The following is a 20,824-nucleotide window of genomic DNA, read 5'->3' as shown; positions in this document are numbered from 1 at the left end:
TAAAACCCAAAGTTAGTAAAAGGAAAGAAATCATAACAATCAGAGCAGAAATAAATGAAATAGAAACAAAGAAAACAATAGAAAAGATCAATAAAACTAAAAGCTCATTCTTTGAAAAGATAGGCAAAATTGATAAAACTTTAGCCAGACTCATAAAAAAAAAAGGGGAGAGGGTTCAAATCAATAAAATTAGAAACAAAAAAGAAGTTACAACTGACACCACTGAAATACAAAGGATCATAAGAGACTACTACAAGCAACTATATGCCAATTAAATGGACACTCTAGAAGAAATGGACAACTTCTTAGAAAGGTACAACCTTCTAAGACTGAACCAGGAATAAATAGAAATATAAACAGACCAGTCACAAGTACTGAAATTCAAACTGTGATTTTAAAACTTCCAACAAACAGAAGTCCAGGACCAGATGGCTTCACAGGTGAATTCTATCAAACATTTAGAGAAGAGTTAACACCTATCCTTCTGAAACTATTCCAAAAAATTGCAGAGGAAGGAACACTCCCAAACTCATTCTATGTGGCCACCATCACCCTGATACCAAAACCAGACAAAGATACCACAAAAAAAGAAAATTACAGGCCAATATCACTGAAGAACATAGATGCAAAAATCCTCAACAAAATACTAGCAAACAGAATCCAACAATACATTAAAAGGATCATACACCATAATTAAGTAGGATTTATCCCAGGGATGCAAGGACTTTTCCATATCTGCAAATCACTCAGTGTGATACACCACATGAACAAACTAAAGAATAAAACCCATATGGTCATCTCAGTAGATGCAGAAAAAGCTTTTGACAAAATTCAACACCCATTTATGATAAAAACTCTCCAAAAAGTGGGCCTAGAGGGAACTTATCCCAACATAATAAAGAATTAAAATATGACATATGACAGACACACAGCTAACATCATTCTCAATGGTGAAAAGCTGAAAGCATTTCCTTTAAGATCAGGAACAAGACAAGGATGTCCACTCTTGCCACTTTTATTCAACATAGTTTTGGAAGTCCTAGCCTCAGCAATTAGAGAAAAAAAAGAAATAAAAGGAACCCAAATTGGAAAAGAAGTAAAACTGTCACTGTTTGCAGATGACATGATACTATACGTAGAAAATCCTAAAGATACTGCCAGAAAACTACTAGAGCTCACCAATGGATTCAGTAAGGTTGCAGGATACAAAATTAATGCACAGAAATCTCTTGCATTCCTATATACTAACAATGAAAGACCAGAAAGAGAAATTAAGGAAACAATCCCATTCACCATTGCAACAAAAAGAATAAAATACCTAGGAATAAACCTACCCAAGGAGGCAAAAGACCTGTACTCTGAAAACTACAAGATGCTGATGAAAGAAATTGAAGATGACACAAACAGTTGGAAAGATATACCATGTTCTTGGATTGGAAGAATCAACACTGTCAAAATGACTATACTACCCAAGGCAATCTACAGATTCATGCAATCCCTATCAAATTACCTATGGCATTTTTCACAGAACTAGAACAAAAAAATTTTTTAATTTGTATGGAAACACAAAAGACCCCAAATAGCCACAGCAATCCTGAGAAAGAAAAACAGAGCTGGAGGAATCAGGCACTTTGACTTCAGACTATACTACAAAGCTACAGTAATCAAAACAGTATGGTCCGGGCACAAAAACAGACACATAGATCAATGGAACAGGATAGAAAGCCCCAAAATAAACCCACGCACCTATGGTCAATTAATCTACAACAAAGGAGGAAAGGACATACAATGGAGAAAAGACAGTCTCTTCAATAAGTGGTGCTGGGAAAACTGGACAGATACACGCATTAATAAAAGAATGAAACTAGAACATTCTCTAACACCATACACAAAAATAAACTCAAAATGGATTAGGGCTTCCCTGGTGGCGCAGTGGTTGAGGGTCTGCCTGCTAATGCAGGGGACACGGGTTCGAGCCCTGGTCTGGGAAGATCCCACATGCCGCGGAGCAGCTGGGCCCGTGAGCCACAACTACTGAGCCTGCGCGTCTGGAGCCTGTGCCCCGCAACGGGAGGGGCCGCGATGGTGAGAGGCCCGCGCACCGCGATGAAGAGCGGTCCCCGCACCGCGATGAAGGGTGGCCCCCACTTGCCGTAACCAGAGAGGGCCCTCGCACGAACTGAAGACCCAACACAGCCAAATAAATAAATAAATAAATAAATAAATAAATAAATAAATAAAGTAGCTAAAAAAAAAAAAAAATGGATTAAAGACCTAAATGTAAGACTGGATACTATAAAACTCTTAGAGGAAAACATAGGCAGAACACCCTTTGACATAAATCACAGCAATATCTTTTTGGATCCACCTCCCAGAGTAATGAAAATAAAAACAAAAATAAACAAATGGGACCTAATTAAACTTAAAAGCTTTTGCACGGCAAAGGAAACCACAAACAAAATGAAAAGACAGCCCACAGAATGGGAGAAAATATCTGCAAAGTGACCACCAAGGGATTAATCTCCAAAATATACAAACAGCTCATGCAGCTCTATATAAAAAAACAAACAACCCAATCAAAAAATGGGCAGAACAGCTAAATAGATATTTCTTCAAAGAAGATATACAGATGGCCAAAACGCACATGAAAAGATGTTCAGAGAAATAAAAATCAAAACTACAATGAGGTATCACCTCACACCAGTCAGAATGGCCATCATCAAAAAGTCTACAAAAAATAAATGCTGGAGAGGGTGTGGAGAAAAGGGAACCCTCCTACACTGTTGGTGGGAATATAAATTGATACAACCATTATGGAGAACAGTATGGAGGTTCCTTAAAAAACTAAAAATAGAGCTACCATATGATCCAGCAATCCCACTCCTAGGCATATATCTGGAGAAAACCATAATTTGAAAAGATACATGCACCACAATGTTCATTGCAGCACTATTTACAATAGCCAAGACATGGAAGCAACCTAAATGTCCATCGATAGAGGAATGGATAAAGACATGGTACATATATACAATGGAATATTACTCAGCCATAAAAGAGAATGAAATAATGCCACTTGCAGCAACATGGATGGGCCTAGAGATTATCATACTAAGTGAAGTAAGTCAGACAAAGACAAATATCATATGATATCACTTATATGTGGAATCTAAAAAAATGATACAAATGAACTTATTTACAAAACAGAAATAGACTCACAGACTTTGAAAACAAATTTACAGTTACCAAAGGGAAAAGGTAAGGGGAGGGATAAATTAGGAGTTTGGTATTAACATATACACACTACTATATATAACATAGATAATCAACAAGGACCTACTATATAGCACAGGGAACTCTACTCAATAATCTGTAATAACCTATATGGGGAAAGAATCTGAAAAAGAATGGATATATGTATATGTATAACTGAATCACTTTGCTGGACACCTGAAACTAACACAACACTGTAAATCACCTATACTCTAATATGAAATAAAATTTTTTTAAAAAGCCAAAAGGTGGCAATTGGGTATCGCAGCTTAAAGGAAATGAATGGTAGGAATCTGCATCTTATTTAAACAGTTCTGGGCTGTGGCCCAAATGTGTTGACTCGAATTAGAAAGATCAGGACCTGATTCAGAGTTTGAGGTAAGGACTCCTTCACAGAAGGGAGCATCGACATCACAACTTTCAGCAGGCTCCAAATCTCCCTCCAAGACCGGCTCTGCCCCAAGAGCCTACAGGGGGTTTTTTCTGACATCAATCATCCCTGGGCTGGTCCTTCGCAGTTCCCGCCGGGGCTTGGGCAAGGGCCCGAGGTTCCAGGGCAGACCCATCTCACCCACAGGTAGCATCCGCCCCACCAAGGGTTCAGCGGCCTCCCGCTGCCGTAGCTCCTCAGGGGAGCCCTGCTCCTCGCTGCACAGGCTCGAGCGTTTCCATGTCAACGGTAATGGGGCATGGACCAAGTCCCGCATCTCCTCACGGGCACGGGGCACACCCTCAGTGATGGGGGGCTGCCACAGAGGCTCAGGTGCTGGGTGGGGCTCGTCTTCACTTCCAGGGGCTTGTCTGTTCTCCGGGCACAGGGTCCTCTTCTCCCCACCTGTCACTGGGAATAACAACATCCTTGTCAGAAATGGAGTAGAAGCACCTTCCTGAAGTCCTAGCTTTCCAATGCCCCAGTGCAATAAGCAACATGTGAAATGACCCAAGAGCTGAAGTTAGAGTGGTTTCTAAGCTTTCCCCAAAACAAAGAAAACCTGACGTCAGGGCAAAGCATTGGCCAGCCGGGTGACAACACATAACAATTACCCCTGCTCTGGCCGGCAGCATTCAAACTACTGAGCTTCTGTTTCAGTTCCTGGTTGATCCACATGTGGCGGCCCAGCTCCTTCTCCAGAGCTTGAATTCTGGTCTCATACTGCCTCTTGCTGTCCGCTAACCCTTCACCAAGGTGGTCTGGAGGGAAAAGGCAGAAAGAGGTGGCAAGGGGTCATGGACAGGCAGCAGTCACCAGGGCCTTTGGGGCAGGCCTGGGCCTCACCTCGACTCTGCTGGAGGAGGAGCTGGATGCTCTGCTCGTGCTCCTTCTGCTGCAGGGTCAGCTGGCGGTCCATCTCCAGGCGCTGCCGCTCTAGAGCCACCTCCAGCCAATAGACCAGCCTCTGCTGCTCCTCCAGCTGCATCTCCAGCTCCGAGAAGGCAATCTGCTGCTGGTGCTGCTCCTCTCGGAGCGTCACCACCTGTCCCAAGGCCCAGCCAGGCTCAGCCCCAGTGCCGGCTCCCTTCACCCAGGGAATCCTCAACCAGGGGCAGCAGGTATTTGGCCAACTAGCCACCAACGCCATCAACCTTCTCCCACCGAGTTCCGGAAGGAGGAGTCAGGGGTTCGTGGGCCGGTGACCCACCTTGTCAAAGTACTTGCAGAGTAGGGCTCTGGTCTCTGAGGACGAGAGGTAGCTGAGCTTAGCCATGAGGTTCATCTCGCACTGGGACAGCAAGGAGGCCGAGGCCCGCAGCACCCGCTGGCGACACGTGATGGCCTCGTTCTTGTACTCGATGGCAGCGTCCAGGGCCTCGATGGCCTCGTCCAGCTGGAACAGTGTCCGCTCCTCCTGCGGGGACAGGGGATGTGTGGAGGTGGAATACTGGCTTCCTGCTCCATGGAACGCCCGCTCCCTGAACAGGTCCTGGGCAGGCTTGCAACAGTCACACGCAGCCATGACTCAGCCCCTACGTGTCCCCTCGTCCTAGCGCAGAGTCAGCACATGGAGAGAGGGGCCCCTGGCCACTACGGCAGGAACAGGGACGCTTCCATCTCAGCCTCAGCCTGGGGTGGGTGCGGGAGGCTGGGGCTCGCCAAGAGGCTGCCCTCTGGAGCACGTGGCCTCTGGCGTGACCTGCACTCGGGAGACCCTGCACTGAAGGGAAGGCGTGCTGGGACCACAGAGGCACCCAGGATCTGCTGGGGTCCGCTGCTCTTAACATGGGCTTTCTCTGCTGTCCGGAGGGCAAACCTGTGTGGCTATGAGGTGTGCTGACATGGTCCCAACTCTCATCCCACGTTAGGGAGCTGAGAGGTGTGAGCACATGATACATACACGAGGTCAATGTGCCGCAGGACGCGGAACGAGTCCAGAGTCCAGCTGGGCAGGACCGAGGGCAGCCAGGCCCAGCCGTGTGTCTCAGACACGGGGGCTGGAGTTGGGGGGGGGGGCCAGTTCTGTGCGCTCTTGGTGGGCTAACACCCGGGAGGAACGTGTGCATGTCCAAAAGCAGCAAGGCCCACACCCAGCATGGAGCAGGCGGCCAGGGCCAGCCCGCGGGGCGCACCTCAGGCGATAGCAGGCTGCCCTGCCTCAGCTTGCCGTCAATCTCCAGCCGCTGCTTCAGTAGCGCGTCCTTCTCCTGGCGCAGGGCGTCGATCTCCCCGCGGATCTGCTGCTGGCTCTGGGCGCTGCCCTGCCGCAGCTGCCCGCTCTTCTCGGAGAGCTCCTTCTCCAGGTGCTCCAGCCGGCTGGACACACGCACAATGTCCTCGTTGAGGGCCTGGGGGCGGCACAGCTAGCGATTAGGGAAGAAGCAGGCCCCATCCTCCCCAGGGCGACAGGGATGGCCCAGCCCCACCATGGGATGCTGAGGAGGAGTGCTGCTCAGCGGGAGGCCTGACTCTCAGCTCTGCATAAGCCGGGGAGTGGGGGCCTATGGGACCCGAGCCTCTGAAGAGGGGCCCCCAGAGATGGCCTAGAAGGAGGATACAGACAAGCTGAGGAAAGGGCAGTCCTGACAAGGAGGGGACGACCCGGGCAGAAACAGAGCGGGATGGTGGTGGCCTGTCACTGCGATGACGTGACTCCAGCTTGCCATGGGAATTATGGGGAATCAGTGGCCAAATCCCAAAGGCCCTTCTGGGAACCTGATGTGGGAGGAAGTAAGGGCTCTAGTGGCCGAGGGAAGTTCCAGATAATCCAGCTGAACTCTCTTGGACTCCATGAGGGCAGAAGTGGGTCTGGAACCCTGTGGGAATCTAGCCTGAGCACCCGCTCCTGGAACAGGCTCTGGGCTTTGTGTGTGACATACCCCTTCTCTGATCCTCATGGCCACACTGTGATTCCATCTGACAGAGGAGGAAGGTATGGCTCAGAAGCTTCCTGCTCAAGAGGAGGCAATGAAGCCTGGCGGAGCTGGGTGGGGCCAGGTTCGTCTGCCTCCAATGCCAGTGAAGGCTCTTCCTCTCTGGCCATACCACCTCTCCATACCTGTGGTTCCCTGTTCTGCCTGCACAGTCCCAGAGCAGGTGGTTAATGAGGTAAAATGAATTGTGGGATAGATACTTGGAGAGGTTCTTCTACCCACACAGCAGCACCTGCATTACAGACACCGTAAAGCCCTAGGATTCTTGAGAGATCCATAGGATACAGCCTAACCTGGCTGGAACTTACCTGGCAGGGACATCACCTAGAAGAACCGCACCTGTCCTCACCTGGCAGTGTTATCAACTGGAGAGATCTCACTTGGAAGGACCTCACCTGATGGAATCTCACCTGGCAGGACCTCACCCGGCAGAAACTCAGCTGGCAGGCTCTCTCCTTGCTGGACCTCACCTGGCAGGGCCTCATTGGGTAGGGCCTCACCTGGCAGGACCTCACCTGGCTGGACCGCAGGCGCTTGCTCTCCAGCCCCGTCTTCTCCTGCATCAGGGCCTCCTTCTTGGCCAGGATGGCCTCCCGCTTGTGGAGCTCCTCGCCCAGCTCCTCCAGCGCCCGCCGCTGCTGTAGGACCTTCTCCATCTCCTGGTCCAGCCACTTCTTCTGCTCCTCAATCTTCTGAGGGACAGTGGAGGAGGCGGGAAGGGAACTCAGCTCTCACCTCTGGCTGCATGGGTGGTGCGGGCGGCCACCCGGGTCAGGTGGGGAGAATGGTGTACCCACCAGCTGACCCCCCCAGGGACTCTAGCAACTGGCCAGGCTGCCCAGCCAGGCTGTGGGTGCCCCTGGGGGCGCAGGCTCAGCCCAGGCCCCACCTGCTGCTGCTCCAGGCTGACAACAGAGCCGTTGCTGCCGCTGCGCCGCTTCCTCTGAAATGCCGCAATCTCTTCTGTCTTGATCTTCAGGATCTTTTGCTGCTGCTCGTGCTTCAGCTCCAGCTCCTGGGGATGTGCAGGGTGAGAAGCTCAGTGGGCAGTGCCGTGAGTGGTACCCACATCCTCCCAGAGCCTGTGATCTCCCAAGCCCAAAGGAGCGCCTACCCTGCTCCCAAGACAGCCCTGCGCAGTAACCCCCAGCCTCGCCACCCCCAAGTCTTGCTGGGGACCCGCAAACAGGAGCAAACACTTGCAAGATGCCAGTCCCCTTATATAATTCATCCCACTGAATTCTCACCCTAGCCCCGAGTTTCCTATAACTCTCCTCATTTTCAAGTAAAAATAAAAACTCAGGGAAGCCAAGTGAGCTGCTTTATAAGGTCACGTGGCTGTAAGTGCTCCCCTGGCTGTGTGCCCCGCCTGGCCTCCTGGCTGGGACACAGGCACCCCACCGCCCAAGCGCCCGACCTTGACACGGTGCTGCCGCTTGTTCATCTCTGTCTCCAGGCGCCGCTTCTGCTCTGTCTCCTCACGAAGCCGCCTTTGCAGCTGCCCCTGCTGCTGCCGCATGAGCTGCACATTCCTCTCCAGCTCCTGCAGCCGCTTCTCGCTCTGGGCCGACAGCGACACCAGCCGCTCTGTCGCCTGCTTCTTCTCCTTCAGCACCTGGGACCAACACAGCCTCTGCTGGGCCACGTGTGGGGGCTGCCAAGAGCCTGGCATGGTGCCGGGCACTCAACAAGGGCAGGCAGGGCAGAAGAACGACGCATAGAGGGACAGACAGAAGGGAAAACAGGCAGATGGATGACGGACTATAAAAATATCAAAATTTTAAGAATGTCAAAATACTACGACGCTTATTATGTACCAAGCGCTACATCAAGTGCTCTCAGTATACTAAATGATCCTAACAATCTGATGAAAAGGTTTTAAACGTTTCCTACTTAACAGATTAGGAAACTGAGGCACAGAGAGGTTAGGAAACTTGACCAAAGACACAGAGCTAGTAAATGGCAGAGCTGGGATTCAAACCCAAGCAGTCAAGGCTCCAGAACCTGTGCTCTTAATCACTCTACTGTACGGTCTCTTGGACAGGTGAACTGAGAAAAGAAGGAATGAATAATGGATGGACAGCTGCAAAGAAGAACGGATGGCAGGGTGGGTGGACAGACAGATGATGGGATCATATAAAGGTAAAAAACAGGATGGACAGATAATGCAAGGGTCGATCAAGGGGAATAGAAAGACAAATGAATAGACACATAAATGGACAGTTAGTCATACCAACTGATAAAAGGACAATCGGATGGATGGATTAGACAGACACATGGACTGATGGATGGACGGACAGAGGGATGATGGTTTGGAGAGATGGGTGAATGGAGAACTGGAAGAGGAGACAGATGGAGGGAGGTGGGGGGAGCTGCAGGAGGGAGGGCTGGTTTCTCCCGATGCCCACCCCTCACCCTCACTGGTCTCTTAGATGGTCTTCGGGTAGGCCCCACCTCCCTGCCTCTGCTGTGTTTAAAGCTGAGCCGACTCCCAGCACTGCCAGCTTCTATCTAATGCCAGCCTCACCCCGAGAGACCAGGAAGGCATTAGTGCCACCAGCCGGGGCTGGGGCACGAGGGCCTGACCACCCACAGGTTCCACAGTGAGCTTGGGCTCCAGGGCTCACATGTCTTGATCCCAGGACCCCAGCCTGGGAGGCTGCAACCACCACCCCCAGGGTCCGGACAGGTCAGTACCTGCACTTGGCTCTGAGCGGCAGCAACCCTCTTGCGGAACTCCTGGAGCTGCGAACGCTCGCTGGCGTCCTGGGGCTCCTTGCCCTCAAGCTCCCGCAGTTGCCTCTGGCCTTCACTCAGCTCAGCCCGCACCCGCTCTGCCTCCTGCTCCAGCTCCCGGATGCGCTGGCTGTGCTGGCGGTTCAGGGCCTGGGCCGCCTTCCCTGGAAGAAAAGGCGAGGGTCGTGTCAGCACAGCCCCTCTGCCTGAAGAGCATCGTAGTTCATTCCCCTGGGAGCTCTTCCAGACCTCTGTCAGCCCTGGACACCTACATGGATTTTGCCACGACTCTGTACCCCTAGAACCGTGATTTACTTAATATTTTTCTTTAAATTGACACATTTTTAAAAATAGCCTTATCCATAGCAGTGACCCAGGGAAAATATGGGTTTACTTGTTTTACTTTTAACTAACACATGCTAAAGTAAATATGTAACTTGAGCCTGCATTCAACTAAGCCTCTAGAACTAACTTCCATTTGTAGGAAATATGGAGGACAGAGGGACAAGCTAAATGACACCACAGGAAGCTAATAGACAAACCCAGAACATTTGGGGTTTGGAACATTCTGTAGGATGACTGTGAAAAGGTGAGAGAAGGGAGATTTCAGAGAACTAACGTGCAAATATAATGTGTGGACAAGCCCGGAGCTGCACACAGACACTGCTGAGGAGCTGCTCCTGCTCTGGGCACTAAGAGGGCATTAGTTCTGTTAGATGTGCTCATGGCATTTTGGTTGAAATGCTGAAAAAGAGGCATACTGAAAGGTGTAGGGATGAAATGACATGCTGTCCTGGATTTGCTTCAAAACATTTCAGCAAAGAAAAAAGGGAGAGATGAAACAAATGCAAGCAAAGCTTGGACATGCTCAATCTGGTGATAGGGACTCTCATATGTCTGTTTGAAATTGTTCCCGGTGCATTTTGGAATAAATAAATTTATAACTATTAAAATTAAAAAGCTCAACTAGTCACTACCGAAAATCATCCCCTGCTCGTTCACCGGTATCACGAGTAGTAGATGTAGATGATGTGGGGACGCTGTTTGCTCCCCAGGACCGGGAGATTCTGTGCCCAGTGCAGTGCCTGACACACAGCAATTGATTAATAATATTGGGTTGGCCAAAAAGTTCGTTTGAAAACCCGAACGAACTTTTCGGCCAACCCAATAATAAGAACTAATGCTTCCTGAAAGCCAGCCTAAGCACTTCACTTGAATTAGCTCATTTCAACAACCTATAAAGCCGGTTCAGTTACTATCTCCATTTCAGAGAGGAGAAAACTGAAGCACAGAGGCGTTATCCTACCTGCTCAAGGTCACATATCTGGAAGAAACTGAGCTGGTTTACCAAACCTATGCCACCTGGACCCCGCTCCTAACCACCCTTAGGTGGGAGGCCAGCCCAAAAGCCCTCACCCTCACCTGTGCGGACCAGCTCGCCTATGAGCTCCTCCTTCATGCGGATGTTGATGGCCAGCTCACGGATCTTCTGCTGGGCTTGGGCCAGCCGCCATTCAGAGGCCATGGCAGTGGGGGCCTGGCAGGGCCGAACCAGGGCCTGGCTCCCACCAACCACTGTAATAGGCTGACTGTCAAGGCCGCTGTCCCAGCTAACAGTGGGGGAGGGAGAGGAGGGGAGGGGAGGGGAGGGGAGGGGAAGGGAGGGGAGGGGAGGGGAGGGGCATGCCCTGGCCAGGGGCAGCCAGGGGTTGTGTGTGGACTGTCCGGGGTGGCCAGTCCAGGACCATGAAGGGGGAAAGGGGTCAGGACCCTCTCTGTGCCCTACCCAGCTCACCTCTGGGCCCCGGGATGGTTGCACCCAGCTCCTCCAGGCGAAGCTCTGGGCCCTTCCTGTTGAGTGGACTCCCTGGGTGGGCCCCCATCCTCTGGTTCCCCTTACTGATCCTATTCCTGTGGGGAAGAAGTGGGAGCCTGTATCCCTCCCCAGCCCCAGCCCAGCTACCTCCTGGGCCCAGGAGGGGAAGAGAGGCCACCAGGGTCACTGTGACCCCAGGATGTCAGTCTGGCAGAATTCTGAGGCCAGCAGCTGAGCTTAGAGGGTGCAGGGCAGCTGGGGGAACCGAGGGCCACCTTGGAGGCTGAGAACCAGGAGGTCTGGGCCCATCCCCTCAGCACACTCACCCCAGCGAGAACTCTTGATTCAGAGCCCACAGTCCCTGCCTGCTCTCCCCCAAGGGCCGGCCAGGGCGACGCAGGTGAGGGCACCCTGAGACCCCAGTGGGATCCTCCTCCTGCCCAGCCGGGGCCCTAAGCTGGTCCTTGTCAGGTGGGCCGTGGGTCCCACTCACCTGCGTGGGTGCAGGATCCGTCGGGGTGGCTCCTCCTCTCCCCCCTCCTCCTCTTCCTCTGATGCAGCTGAAGAGCCACTTCCCAGCCTCTCTCCCTCTGCCAGCAACTTGGCTCCAGCCTCCCCGCCATTTGTCACCTGCTAGGGGAATGCCAGGTTTCAGGATAGGAAGCTTCTAGGGCATTCTCCATCAGCCATCTCCCACCACCAAGTCTCTGCTCCTACCTACACCCCACCTTGCATGCTCCTCACATCTCTACCTCTTCCAGCCCTACCTTACCTTCAGGATCTAAATCAAATGACACCTCTGGGAAGCCTTTCCAGTCTCAAGTCGGAGCAGGAGCTTCCTCCCGCTTCCCTCGCTCCTTCCTCTTCTCCCCCTCTTCTCTTCCCCCTCTCCACCCCTGCTCCGGCTCCCATAGCAAACCTGGCACTCCTCGGGGGACAACTGGCCCTTTCTATCTTGCATACAGGTCAACTGCACCAAGTTTTATCTCACCAACAACGCCCTGCTAGAGTAGGGGGGCTGTATAACAGGCTTCTGCCAAACCCACGTCCTCCCTCTCCTCAGTCCCTCAGGCCTTTAGAGCTGAGATGACCCAGAGCTCTCAGGCAGATGCAGGAGCAGCCTTTGTCCAGAAGGCCCCAAGTAACAGAACTAGAAACAAGAGACCAGGCTTGAGGAGCAGATCAGAGCTCACAGAAAAGTGAACTTGCAAAGAAACGCATCCAAAGACGGAGAGGGTGTGGCCTCAGAGGTGATGAGCTCCCCATCCCTGGAGGTATGTGAGCTTTCCATTCCATACTAGAAGCCAGAACCCCCTCTATAACCTCCTCACTCTGAGCAATCTCCAGGTACTCCAGGGATGCTCAACAGCACCAGATCCTTCTGAGAAGCCCTACCCAAATTTTGGCCATTCCTCTAGCAGCATCAGAAAGGGGCATCTCATAGCCGGTCCCATGAAAGCATGGGGTGAGGGACACATTCCCCAGCATCACCTTCCCCTGCCAGAGCCTGCCCAGGTCAACAGGCCCAGCAGACACCCAGCCTCGCCACCTCCTCACCTCTCCCCAATTCTCAGGGCCAACTTCATCTCCAGGAAGGCAGGCAGGGGGCACCATGCCCAGCACACGGGTGTGGGCACCCCCCAGGGGGGCCGTGTGAGGCCGGGGCATAAAGGACTCAGGAGGCAAGCCCTGCAAGAGCCCTGGGGCCCCCCAGCCAGGCCGCACCAGCTCCAGCCGCAGCCGCAGCTCTGCCATCTCCTCCTGCTGCTCACGAAGACGGTCGCTCTGCAAGACACGGTCCAGGTGCTGATGGGGCAACGCGGATGTGCGAAAGGTGGGGTGCAGGGATGCTGAGAGGCAGAAGTGCAGGAAACTGAAGAGCACGTCTGAGGCCACCCTGCCCTCTCCGTGCTAAAATGGAGGAGGGCCAAATACCTCTGACCCCCTCTTGGTGTCCCTCCCGCGCACACACACTGCATTAGTTCGGGTTCAAACTCACCCACCCAGCCACATCCTATCACTCCCTCCATATCCATGCCATTCACTGCCACCAGAGGGCGCCAGGAGCAATGCTGACCCAGTTACCCTGGGACAAAAGGAAAAGCCCAGCTCTGGAGTCTCATCCTGCTACCCCTCCAGTCCCACTTCCTATCCGTCCTCATGACCATCCTGCACACCCACCCGCGCCAATGTGTTCCTCACCTCCACACTTTTGCTCACACTGCGCACCCCGTATCTCTACCCATCCTGCCAGAACCCTCCCCTGGCTAACTTCCTCTCATCCTGACAGGCTCAGCTCAGTTTCACCTCCCAGCAGAAGTGCCCCACCCCCACCACTGTGGAAGGGGGTGCCCCACCTGCAGTTTGTACTGCTCCATGGCGTCCTCCAGCGCAGCCAGAAAGTCTCGGTTCTCCTCCTCCAGCCGGGCCACCTGGCTCTGCAGGGCCAGCAGCTGCAGTGCCCCCTCATCTTCCTATGGGGCCGGGAGAGAAGCTTCAGGGGCAGGAGCTGTCAAGACAAGCCTGCCTGTCCCTGAGACACCTCAGCCCTCTCCCTGCCCTGCCAGAGGTTCCCCTAGCCGGGCTTGCTACTCTGCTCCAAGCCCTGCCTGCAACAGGGGCTCGAGACCCCACCTGGCCTGCAGTCCCCTCCACAAGCCATTGGGCCAGCTCTTGTAATTATTAATCATATTTTCGTTAACAATAACATCACTATTATTAGGAACAACTAGCCTTCTCCTGCACTTGTGACACCTTCAATCCTTACATCACCAGGAGGTACATACTAATGCTATCCCTATTTTACAGATAGAGACCCTGAGGATTGGAAAGTCATCAAGGTCACCAGCAGAAGTGCCTCTGAATCCCAAATGTGCTCTGCTAATGAGCAAGGGGCAGGGACACAGCTAGCTGTATGAAGACTTTCTTCCTTCCCCATCCCCTCCCCACCCCCAGGCCACACCTGACCCTTGGCCACCTTTCGTCCACCGGGTCCCTGCATGGCCTGCTCCTCGGCGGAGGCACTCTCGATGCCGCTGTCGGGCCCAGAGGCGGAGCTCAGGGCGCTGCGCTCGCCCTCGACGGCGCACAGCCAGTCGCGCACCTTGCGGGCGGCGGCGCCGGGCAGCCCGGGCTCGGCCTGTAGCTCGCGCAGGAGGCTGTAAGCGGCGTCGGTGCGGGCCCGGTAGCGAGCGCACTCGGCGCCCAGGCGGGCGGCGGCCGCGGCGGGGGCGGCGGTGGGGCCCGGGGCGCGCCGGCCCCGGTGGATGATGCGCGTCTCCGAGCGGTGTCTAGGCGGCCCCCGCGGGCCAGCGGCTGCCTCCTCGGGCGCCCGCTCAGCCTCGGGCCGCCAGTTGACAGTGGCGCGGTTGCAGATGTTCTGGGCGCGGCTGGCGTAGTTGAGGGTGTTGAGAGTCTCGTCGAAGTCCGAGGAGGAAGGGCTGACGCAGGCGATCATCACTGTCTTGGCATTCCCGCCCAGGGAGTCTTTGAGGATCCTGAGGGCGCCAGGCGAGACGTGTTAGGGGCCCCAACGTGCCAGGGCCAGAGGTCCAGACCCCAAACCGGGTCCGATCCTCGGCGTGGTTCCCCATGGGCCGGATACCTCGAACCGCGTGGACGGCACGCCCCCGAAGCCTGAGGGGGACCCATCTCCTAGTTGCCTCCCCCCAACCTCAGAGGCCAGACAGGAGCTAGAACAGACTAGCCCGGTTCTTGTGAACCCTTCTCCGTGGGCCTGCGGCCATCGGCGGCTCACCGGGTGATCTTGGAGTCCCGGTAGGGGATGTGGCTGCCGCGGCGCTGGGGGTCACCCAGGGCGCTGATGACGTTGCCCAGCGCCAAGAGGCTGCTGTTGATCTGGATGCTCTCCTTGAGCCGCTCGCCTGTGCTGCCTGTCTTGAGCACCCTCTCTGAGCCGGCCAAGTCCACGAAGTGGAACTTGGAGATGAGCAGCTGGCCCGCGGCAGGTCTGGGGAGGCGGCTGGGGGCGCGCCCCCGTTGCTCCAGGGTCACGGTGAACACAGTGTGTGAGCGGCTGGAAAGGCGGTTGAGGTGTGTGGCCCCCGTGTGCCGCGCCGCATTGCCCATCTCCAGGAGGCTCAGCACCTCATCCAGGCCCTCCACGTCCACCTCCTTCACTCCACACAGCACTGCGGGCACAGAAGGCCATGAGCCCAGGGCAGGGGCAGCCTGAGACTGACAGCCAGGAGAGCAGGCAGAGCACGGCTGGTCCTCTACAGCTCTTCCTGACTCAGGGGTCCCTTCCCCACGCCCAGGGGGTCCTGCCCATACTGGCTGGGGCTTGAGGGGGCTCCAGCTTCCCCACGCTCACCTCAATGCCTCTCACTCTGGGCACACCAAAGTATACTGAACTCAGTAGAGACGGGAAGCGAAAGCAAAACTTTCCAGAGCTTGGTTTCCCAGTTAGGAGGTACCCCCACCAGACAGGTAAGCCACACTAAGCAGGTAAAGCCTCCCCAAGCCAGGTATCCCGCTCCCAGCCAGTGGAGGACCCAGGAGTTCCTCACCAACATTCCCACGATCATCTTCCCGAAGCTGGATGTCACGGCTGGCGGTGCCCACCTCCAGCAGGTCTCGGAACTCCTCCTTGTACGCTTCCAGGTAGGACACGTGCACCAGACAGTCAAGCAGGTCATTCTCATCAATCAGCTTAAAGGCCTCAGCCATGGCCCGTGGGATGATGCCCTGCTCGTCCTCGTGAAGGGAGGCTGAGGAGACACCGCAGGGCCTCCTGCCACCATGCTTTCAGCTGGACATGGCGCCCAGAAGGCCCAGAGGCCCCTAGCAGCAGCTGGAGGATGGGGCTCCAGTGTGGAGAAGGCAGCAGCAGAGGCCAGGATGGGCTGGGCAGCCTGAGCCAGGCCATGCCCCAGGGTGGTCAGGCAGAATTTCAGAGTTGGAAGCAACCTCTCAAGGTTCAACCAATCCCTTTCATGATGTAAGCATCCCCTCCACTACAGCCCTGCCAGGCGGTCAGATACCCTTTGCTTGATTACTCCTGGAGACTCATTACCATAGTCTATGCTCAGTTATCTAAAGGACTTCCTAAATTTATCCCAAGGAAGTAATAAGAGGATATTCAGAACACATTCTTCCTCATAACTCAATAAAAATGTAAACATCCTAAGTGTCCATCCTAACATCCAAACAGGGGAGCTGGTTAAATAAGTTACCTTATACTCACGATGGCATGCCAGGCAGCCATTAAAATTTTTGATTGAAGAATATTTAATGATACAGAGAAATGTTCATGATATATTGTTAAGAAAATAAAACAGGATACAAAAGAATGGGTACACTATAATACCATTTTTTAACGTATACTAATTTTCACCCAGAAAGACTGAAATGCTAACAGGGTGTGTGATTTCTGAAAGGCAACTATCAAGTAAGTTTTATTTTGTGTATGTGTTTTCTGTATTTTCCTAATTTTCCACAACAAACATGTACACTTTTAAAATCTAGGATAAAGCAGTTCATGCTCCTTAAAAGGAGGCAGTTCCTTCAGTTGGCCCAAAGCATCTCTCCCAAAACTCTGCTCCAGAGCCTCATGGAACCAGCCTGCTTCCCTGCTATGCAGCAGCCAAAGCATATCTCTTCCAGGACAGTTCCCCTTCCAACCACTCTGACTAGAACATGGATTCCTGACCCCCAGCAGCCATCCTAACAACCTCCAGAGACAAGCCAACTTCCCGTGCCCTTCCTCCCCGTGAGGTCCCCAGAGCCAGACAGCATGGTCCCATCTCTATGGAATTGAGAAGGTCACTCACCTCCGAGGACTCTTCCTGCCTGCCCGACCCAGCCCACTGACACAGCTGGTCCCACTCTGGGCTGCAGATCTGTTTAGGAAACCTGTCCCTCCCCCCTCCACCAGCATCCTCATCTTCAACAGGGAATGGCAGCAAGAGGGCAGGGGCAGAAATTCAGGAGACACTGAGGACCCTCAACAAGGGCAGGGGGCCTCAAGCAGGGTCACTCACCCACACTGGCCTCCCCCATGGTGTACGTCTTCCCGGAGCCTGTCTGACCATAGGCAAAGATGGTGGCATTGAAGCCCTCAAAAAAAGCCTCGAGGAGGGGTTGCACGCAGGCCTGGTACACAGCCTCCTGCCCGGCGTCCTCGTCCAGCACTACGTGGAAGCCAAAGTGGCGGTCCCGGCCCAAAGTGACTCGGCCGTGCCCCGGCTCCACCCTCAGGCAGCTCTGGTGCCCGTGCAGCAGCTCCTTGGGCAGCAATGGGCGGACTCGAAGGGCCACCCTCACTGGGGCCTCCTCAGCCCCTGGCAGCCTCTGGGCCTCCAGCCCCATGTTGAGGGAAGGCTGTTCCCTGCCCTGCGAAGAGAGGAAGAGGCCCCTGCCATCAGCACCTGGACTCACCTTGCAGGTGACCTGGAGCCAGATCCTGCAGCTCCTGACCTTGCAGGGATTAAAAGGGAGGGTGGTCAACACTCAGAACATCCTCCGTGCCCCAAACTAATGCCCAGATGCTGCAAGGGCCACGATAAAATCCTACACAGTAACATTTCATGGCTCCCATCACTGGCAAAATAAGGCCCTAACTCCTCCACCTGACATCCAAGGGTTTCTGTGTTCCAGCTGCATTCTTCCCCTGCGACCCTATCTCCTAGAAGGAAGACACACAGACACACACACAAGCAGCACTACACCAGGGATCTCTTTTCCCTAACACCCACTGGGTTTTCCATAGTCTCTGCCTTTGTAACCTCACATTTCCTGCTCCACCTTCTTAAAAAGAGTCAGCACAGGACAGGAATAAGGATGCAGACGTAGAGAATGGACTTGAGGACACAGGGAGGGGGAAGGGGAAGCTGGGACGAAGTGAGAGAGTGGCATGGACATATATATACTACCAAATGTAAAATAGCTAGTGGGAAGCAGCTGCATAGCACAGGGAGATCAGCTCAGTGCTTTGTGACCACCTAGAGGGGTGGGATAGGGAGGGTAGGAAGGAGACGCAAGAGGGAGGAGATGTGGGGATATATGTACACATATAGCTGATTCACTTTGTTATACAGCAGAAACTAACACACCATTGTAAAGCAATTATACTCCAATAAAGATGTTAAAAAAAAAAAAGCAGATCCTTTGAGACCAAGCCCCCACCATCAAATACTGCCAATCCCATCTTCTAAATATCAAGTACACCTGCTTCTTTCCATCCTATTACCAAAGCCCTGATCCTGCCCACCGACATCTCGACGGAATGACATTTACCAGCCTCCTCACTGGCCTCGGCCTCCCTGCACCTCCCTATGCAGCAACCGGGGCATTTTTCAGAAATGCAAATGTGCTCACATCACTCTCCTGCTTAAACTACCCCCAAAAGAGACTCCCCAGTGCTCTTGAGATTCAAAACCTTAACAGGAAAAATAACTTTTAATGGGCCCTGCCTACCTTGACTACTTACCCTCTATACCCCACCTTTCCTCACCTTTCTCCACCTGCAGCACACTCAGTGTTGCCCAAGACTCCTCATCCCTCCAGGCTTAGGCTGGTCCCACCTTCAGGGAGCCAGGGAGGGGCCTCTGCTCTGTGCCCCCACCACTACACACACACACACAATGCCCTGTTGTTCTCCCATCAGCCACTAACCACTCCCTTCCCTTGCAAAAGCCAAGATTAGCCGTCGTTCCCCCCCACGTCCCAATCTGGGAGCTGGGAGGCAGGCACCCTCCTGTCCCCTTCGTGCTGCATCTCCAGCACCCAACACAAGGTACGACGCTTAGCAGCTGCCCAATAGTGATGAATAATCTTCATCCAAGGAACCTTCCCATCTCCTTCCTCCCTTCTCTTATCGCAGTCCTCACCACTCCCTACCCCGACCCCCAGGTCACAGCACTTTATTTTTCACTACTTAACGTCTCTCAGCAGCTGTAACGGTTCGTCTGTTCATTCAATCATCAGCCTCTGCTGGGTGCCCGGTCCTGGGGCCACAGCGGTAACTGCCACGCGATACTGTGGGCGCCTTCGCGCACCCCTCACCCAACGCTTTTCCAGCCCCGTGCGGTCCCGGCTTCTCCGCACCCCGGCTCGGGGCACAGTGCTCCGCGCACCAAAGGCGCCCGGACAACACCGGGGCGGTCGGGCGCCGGGGGGAGGGGAACCGGAGTCGGAGGCGCCAGGCACGGGATAGGAGCTCACGGAAAGTTCGGAGAAGTGATTACAAATGCGAACCCAACTCTCGCAGCGTGGGCGCTCGCTCCTCCTGGCCAGGCCCGGAAGGCCGGCCTCAGGCCCCCGACTTAGGAAAGGGGAGACTCCCACCCGCCCAGACACGGACCTCCAGGAGGCTGGAAAGCAAGGATGGGGGAGGTCCCCGGGCTCGGTCATTGCTCCCCAGGCGTGCCGACACCATGCCGCCCGGTCCAGGCCTGCTCAGGGAGGGGGCGAGCGCGCGCCTCCTCCCTCCCACCCCGGTCCTCGACCTCCACTCCTCCCCGGCCCACACCCACCTGCTCCGCTGTGAGCGTAGTCCCCCCCGAGGGCAGTCAGGCTGTGAGCCCCAGCGCGGCGCGCGCGGATGCCGTCACCGGGACCCCCGCCCACCAAAACATCCCGCCCCTCATCCGCAACTCCGCCCACCTGGGTGCTCGGGGGCGGAGGCGCGGGCTGCGCGGCGCCGCGGAGTCTGTCCGCAGACGGGGCGGGGCGGGGACAGGAGGGGCGGGGGATTGGGCGTGGCCTGCGCTGAAGTGCGGGGCCCCCCGCCCCTGGGCCCGCAGCCCTGTGTGGGGTACCCCACCACCGCCCGGAGTTGCGAGCACTACTCGCCGAATTCTGGGGACACAGTGACCAAGAAGGCCGCCGGATTCTCCGAGCTGGAGAAGCCCACCAGCTCATGGAGCGGGGAGCCTAAGTTTTATAATGCGAGTTTTAACAAGTGAGAGAATGAAAACTATCTAGGAGACATTTTCGTTCCGGGAGGGGAGGGTGGATTTTCTAACCCTGAGACTCCGGTTAAAGTGGCCTAAGAATCAACTACTCTTGGTTCGTTAGTTCGTTCGTTCATTCAAGTGCAGACCTTCCCTCCTTCCCGCCATTGCTACCTTCTATCGCAGCACTCCCCACGCCCCGTCAAAAAGTCAGCAAAGCCTCCACCCCTTTTTTCATCTGATTTCACTACCCCTTCTAAAGCTGAGAAGGATTCATCCGCCCTGAGATATTCGGGGTTGGGATGGAGGCCCCCTCCCGGCGGTGTGGCCGAGGCCCTGGCTGCACCCTGGGCACTCACACCAGGCAGGAGGTGGATGGATGAAACCACGAGGGAGCTCCTATTCAGGCCTTCTAGCATTCTGGGCAGAGAGCAGGATGGCTGCTGCCCCCTGCTGGGGGCAGCCTGGCCTCACAATTCTGGCTTGTAAGCCCCCAGTTGGGAATGGGCATGGGATCCGCTGGCCCACTGGTGGATTACACTGCCACCCAGCCTTGGGTTCCTGGATGGACAACTGCCCCTAGAAGAGGCCAGTGGGAGTTGGGGGCTGCTGTAGAGTTCTTAGCCAACCTCTCCAGCTGGGGAGGCAATTTTGTGGGTGAACAGACAGTGGAAATCCTGCAGAGGTATTCATCCTGCATCTACCTGGGTAGGTGCTGACC

General features: G+C 54.4%; 1 protein-coding gene across 6 annotated transcripts; it reads right to left on the bottom strand.

Moving 5' to 3' along the window:
* Positions 1-3,141: 3,141 nt before the first annotated feature.
* On the bottom strand, positions 3,142-20,483 carry KIF7 (kinesin family member 7). Of its 6 annotated transcripts, none has more exons than XM_057544305.1 (19): positions 20,463-20,483; positions 17,191-17,542; positions 15,718-15,918; positions 14,946-15,339; positions 14,151-14,685; positions 13,546-13,662; positions 12,746-12,973; positions 11,682-11,821; positions 11,168-11,283; positions 10,795-10,947; positions 9,334-9,536; positions 8,054-8,251; positions 7,526-7,651; positions 7,152-7,328; positions 5,836-6,051; positions 4,911-5,117; positions 4,547-4,745; positions 4,315-4,461; positions 3,142-4,111 (listed from the first exon to the last, which is right to left on the bottom strand). In XM_057544305.1, the coding sequence occupies exons 2-19, from the start codon at positions 17,516-17,518 to the stop codon at positions 3,738-3,740; spliced, it is 4,059 nt and encodes a 1,352-aa protein (XP_057400288.1). In that variant the 5' UTR covers positions 17,519-17,542; positions 20,463-20,483; the 3' UTR covers positions 3,142-3,737. The 6 variants fall into 6 exon arrangements, with proteins under 6 accessions (XP_057400288.1, XP_057400287.1, XP_057400285.1 ...); XM_057544304.1 differs by lacking the exon at positions 20,463-20,483 and adding an exon at positions 19,684-19,791; XM_057544302.1 differs by lacking the exon at positions 20,463-20,483 and adding an exon at positions 19,406-19,667 and having other exon boundaries at positions 11,682-11,818.
* Positions 20,484-20,824: the final 341 nt, after the last annotated feature.

This window comes from Balaenoptera acutorostrata, chromosome 3 (genome assembly GCF_949987535.1).
Source record: "Balaenoptera acutorostrata chromosome 3, mBalAcu1.1, whole genome shotgun sequence".
Taxonomy (NCBI): Eukaryota; Metazoa; Chordata; class Mammalia; order Artiodactyla; family Balaenopteridae; genus Balaenoptera; species Balaenoptera acutorostrata.
This window is presented reverse-complemented; position numbering and strand designations above follow the sequence as displayed.

Coding starts and splice junctions, on each gene's coding strand:
- KIF7 (XM_057544301.1), bottom strand. CDS start 19,561: ATGACCGAGCCCGGGGACCTCCCCCATCCTTGCTTTCCAGCCTCCTGG. Junction 11,822..12,745: donor GCCCTGAGAATTGGGGAGAG/GTGAGGAGGTGG, acceptor GCATTCCCCTAG/CAGGTGACAAATGGCGGGGA. Junction 4,746..4,910: donor TCTGCAAGTACTTTGACAAG/GTGGGTCACCGG, acceptor GCCTTGGGACAG/GTGGTGACGCTCCGAGAGGA.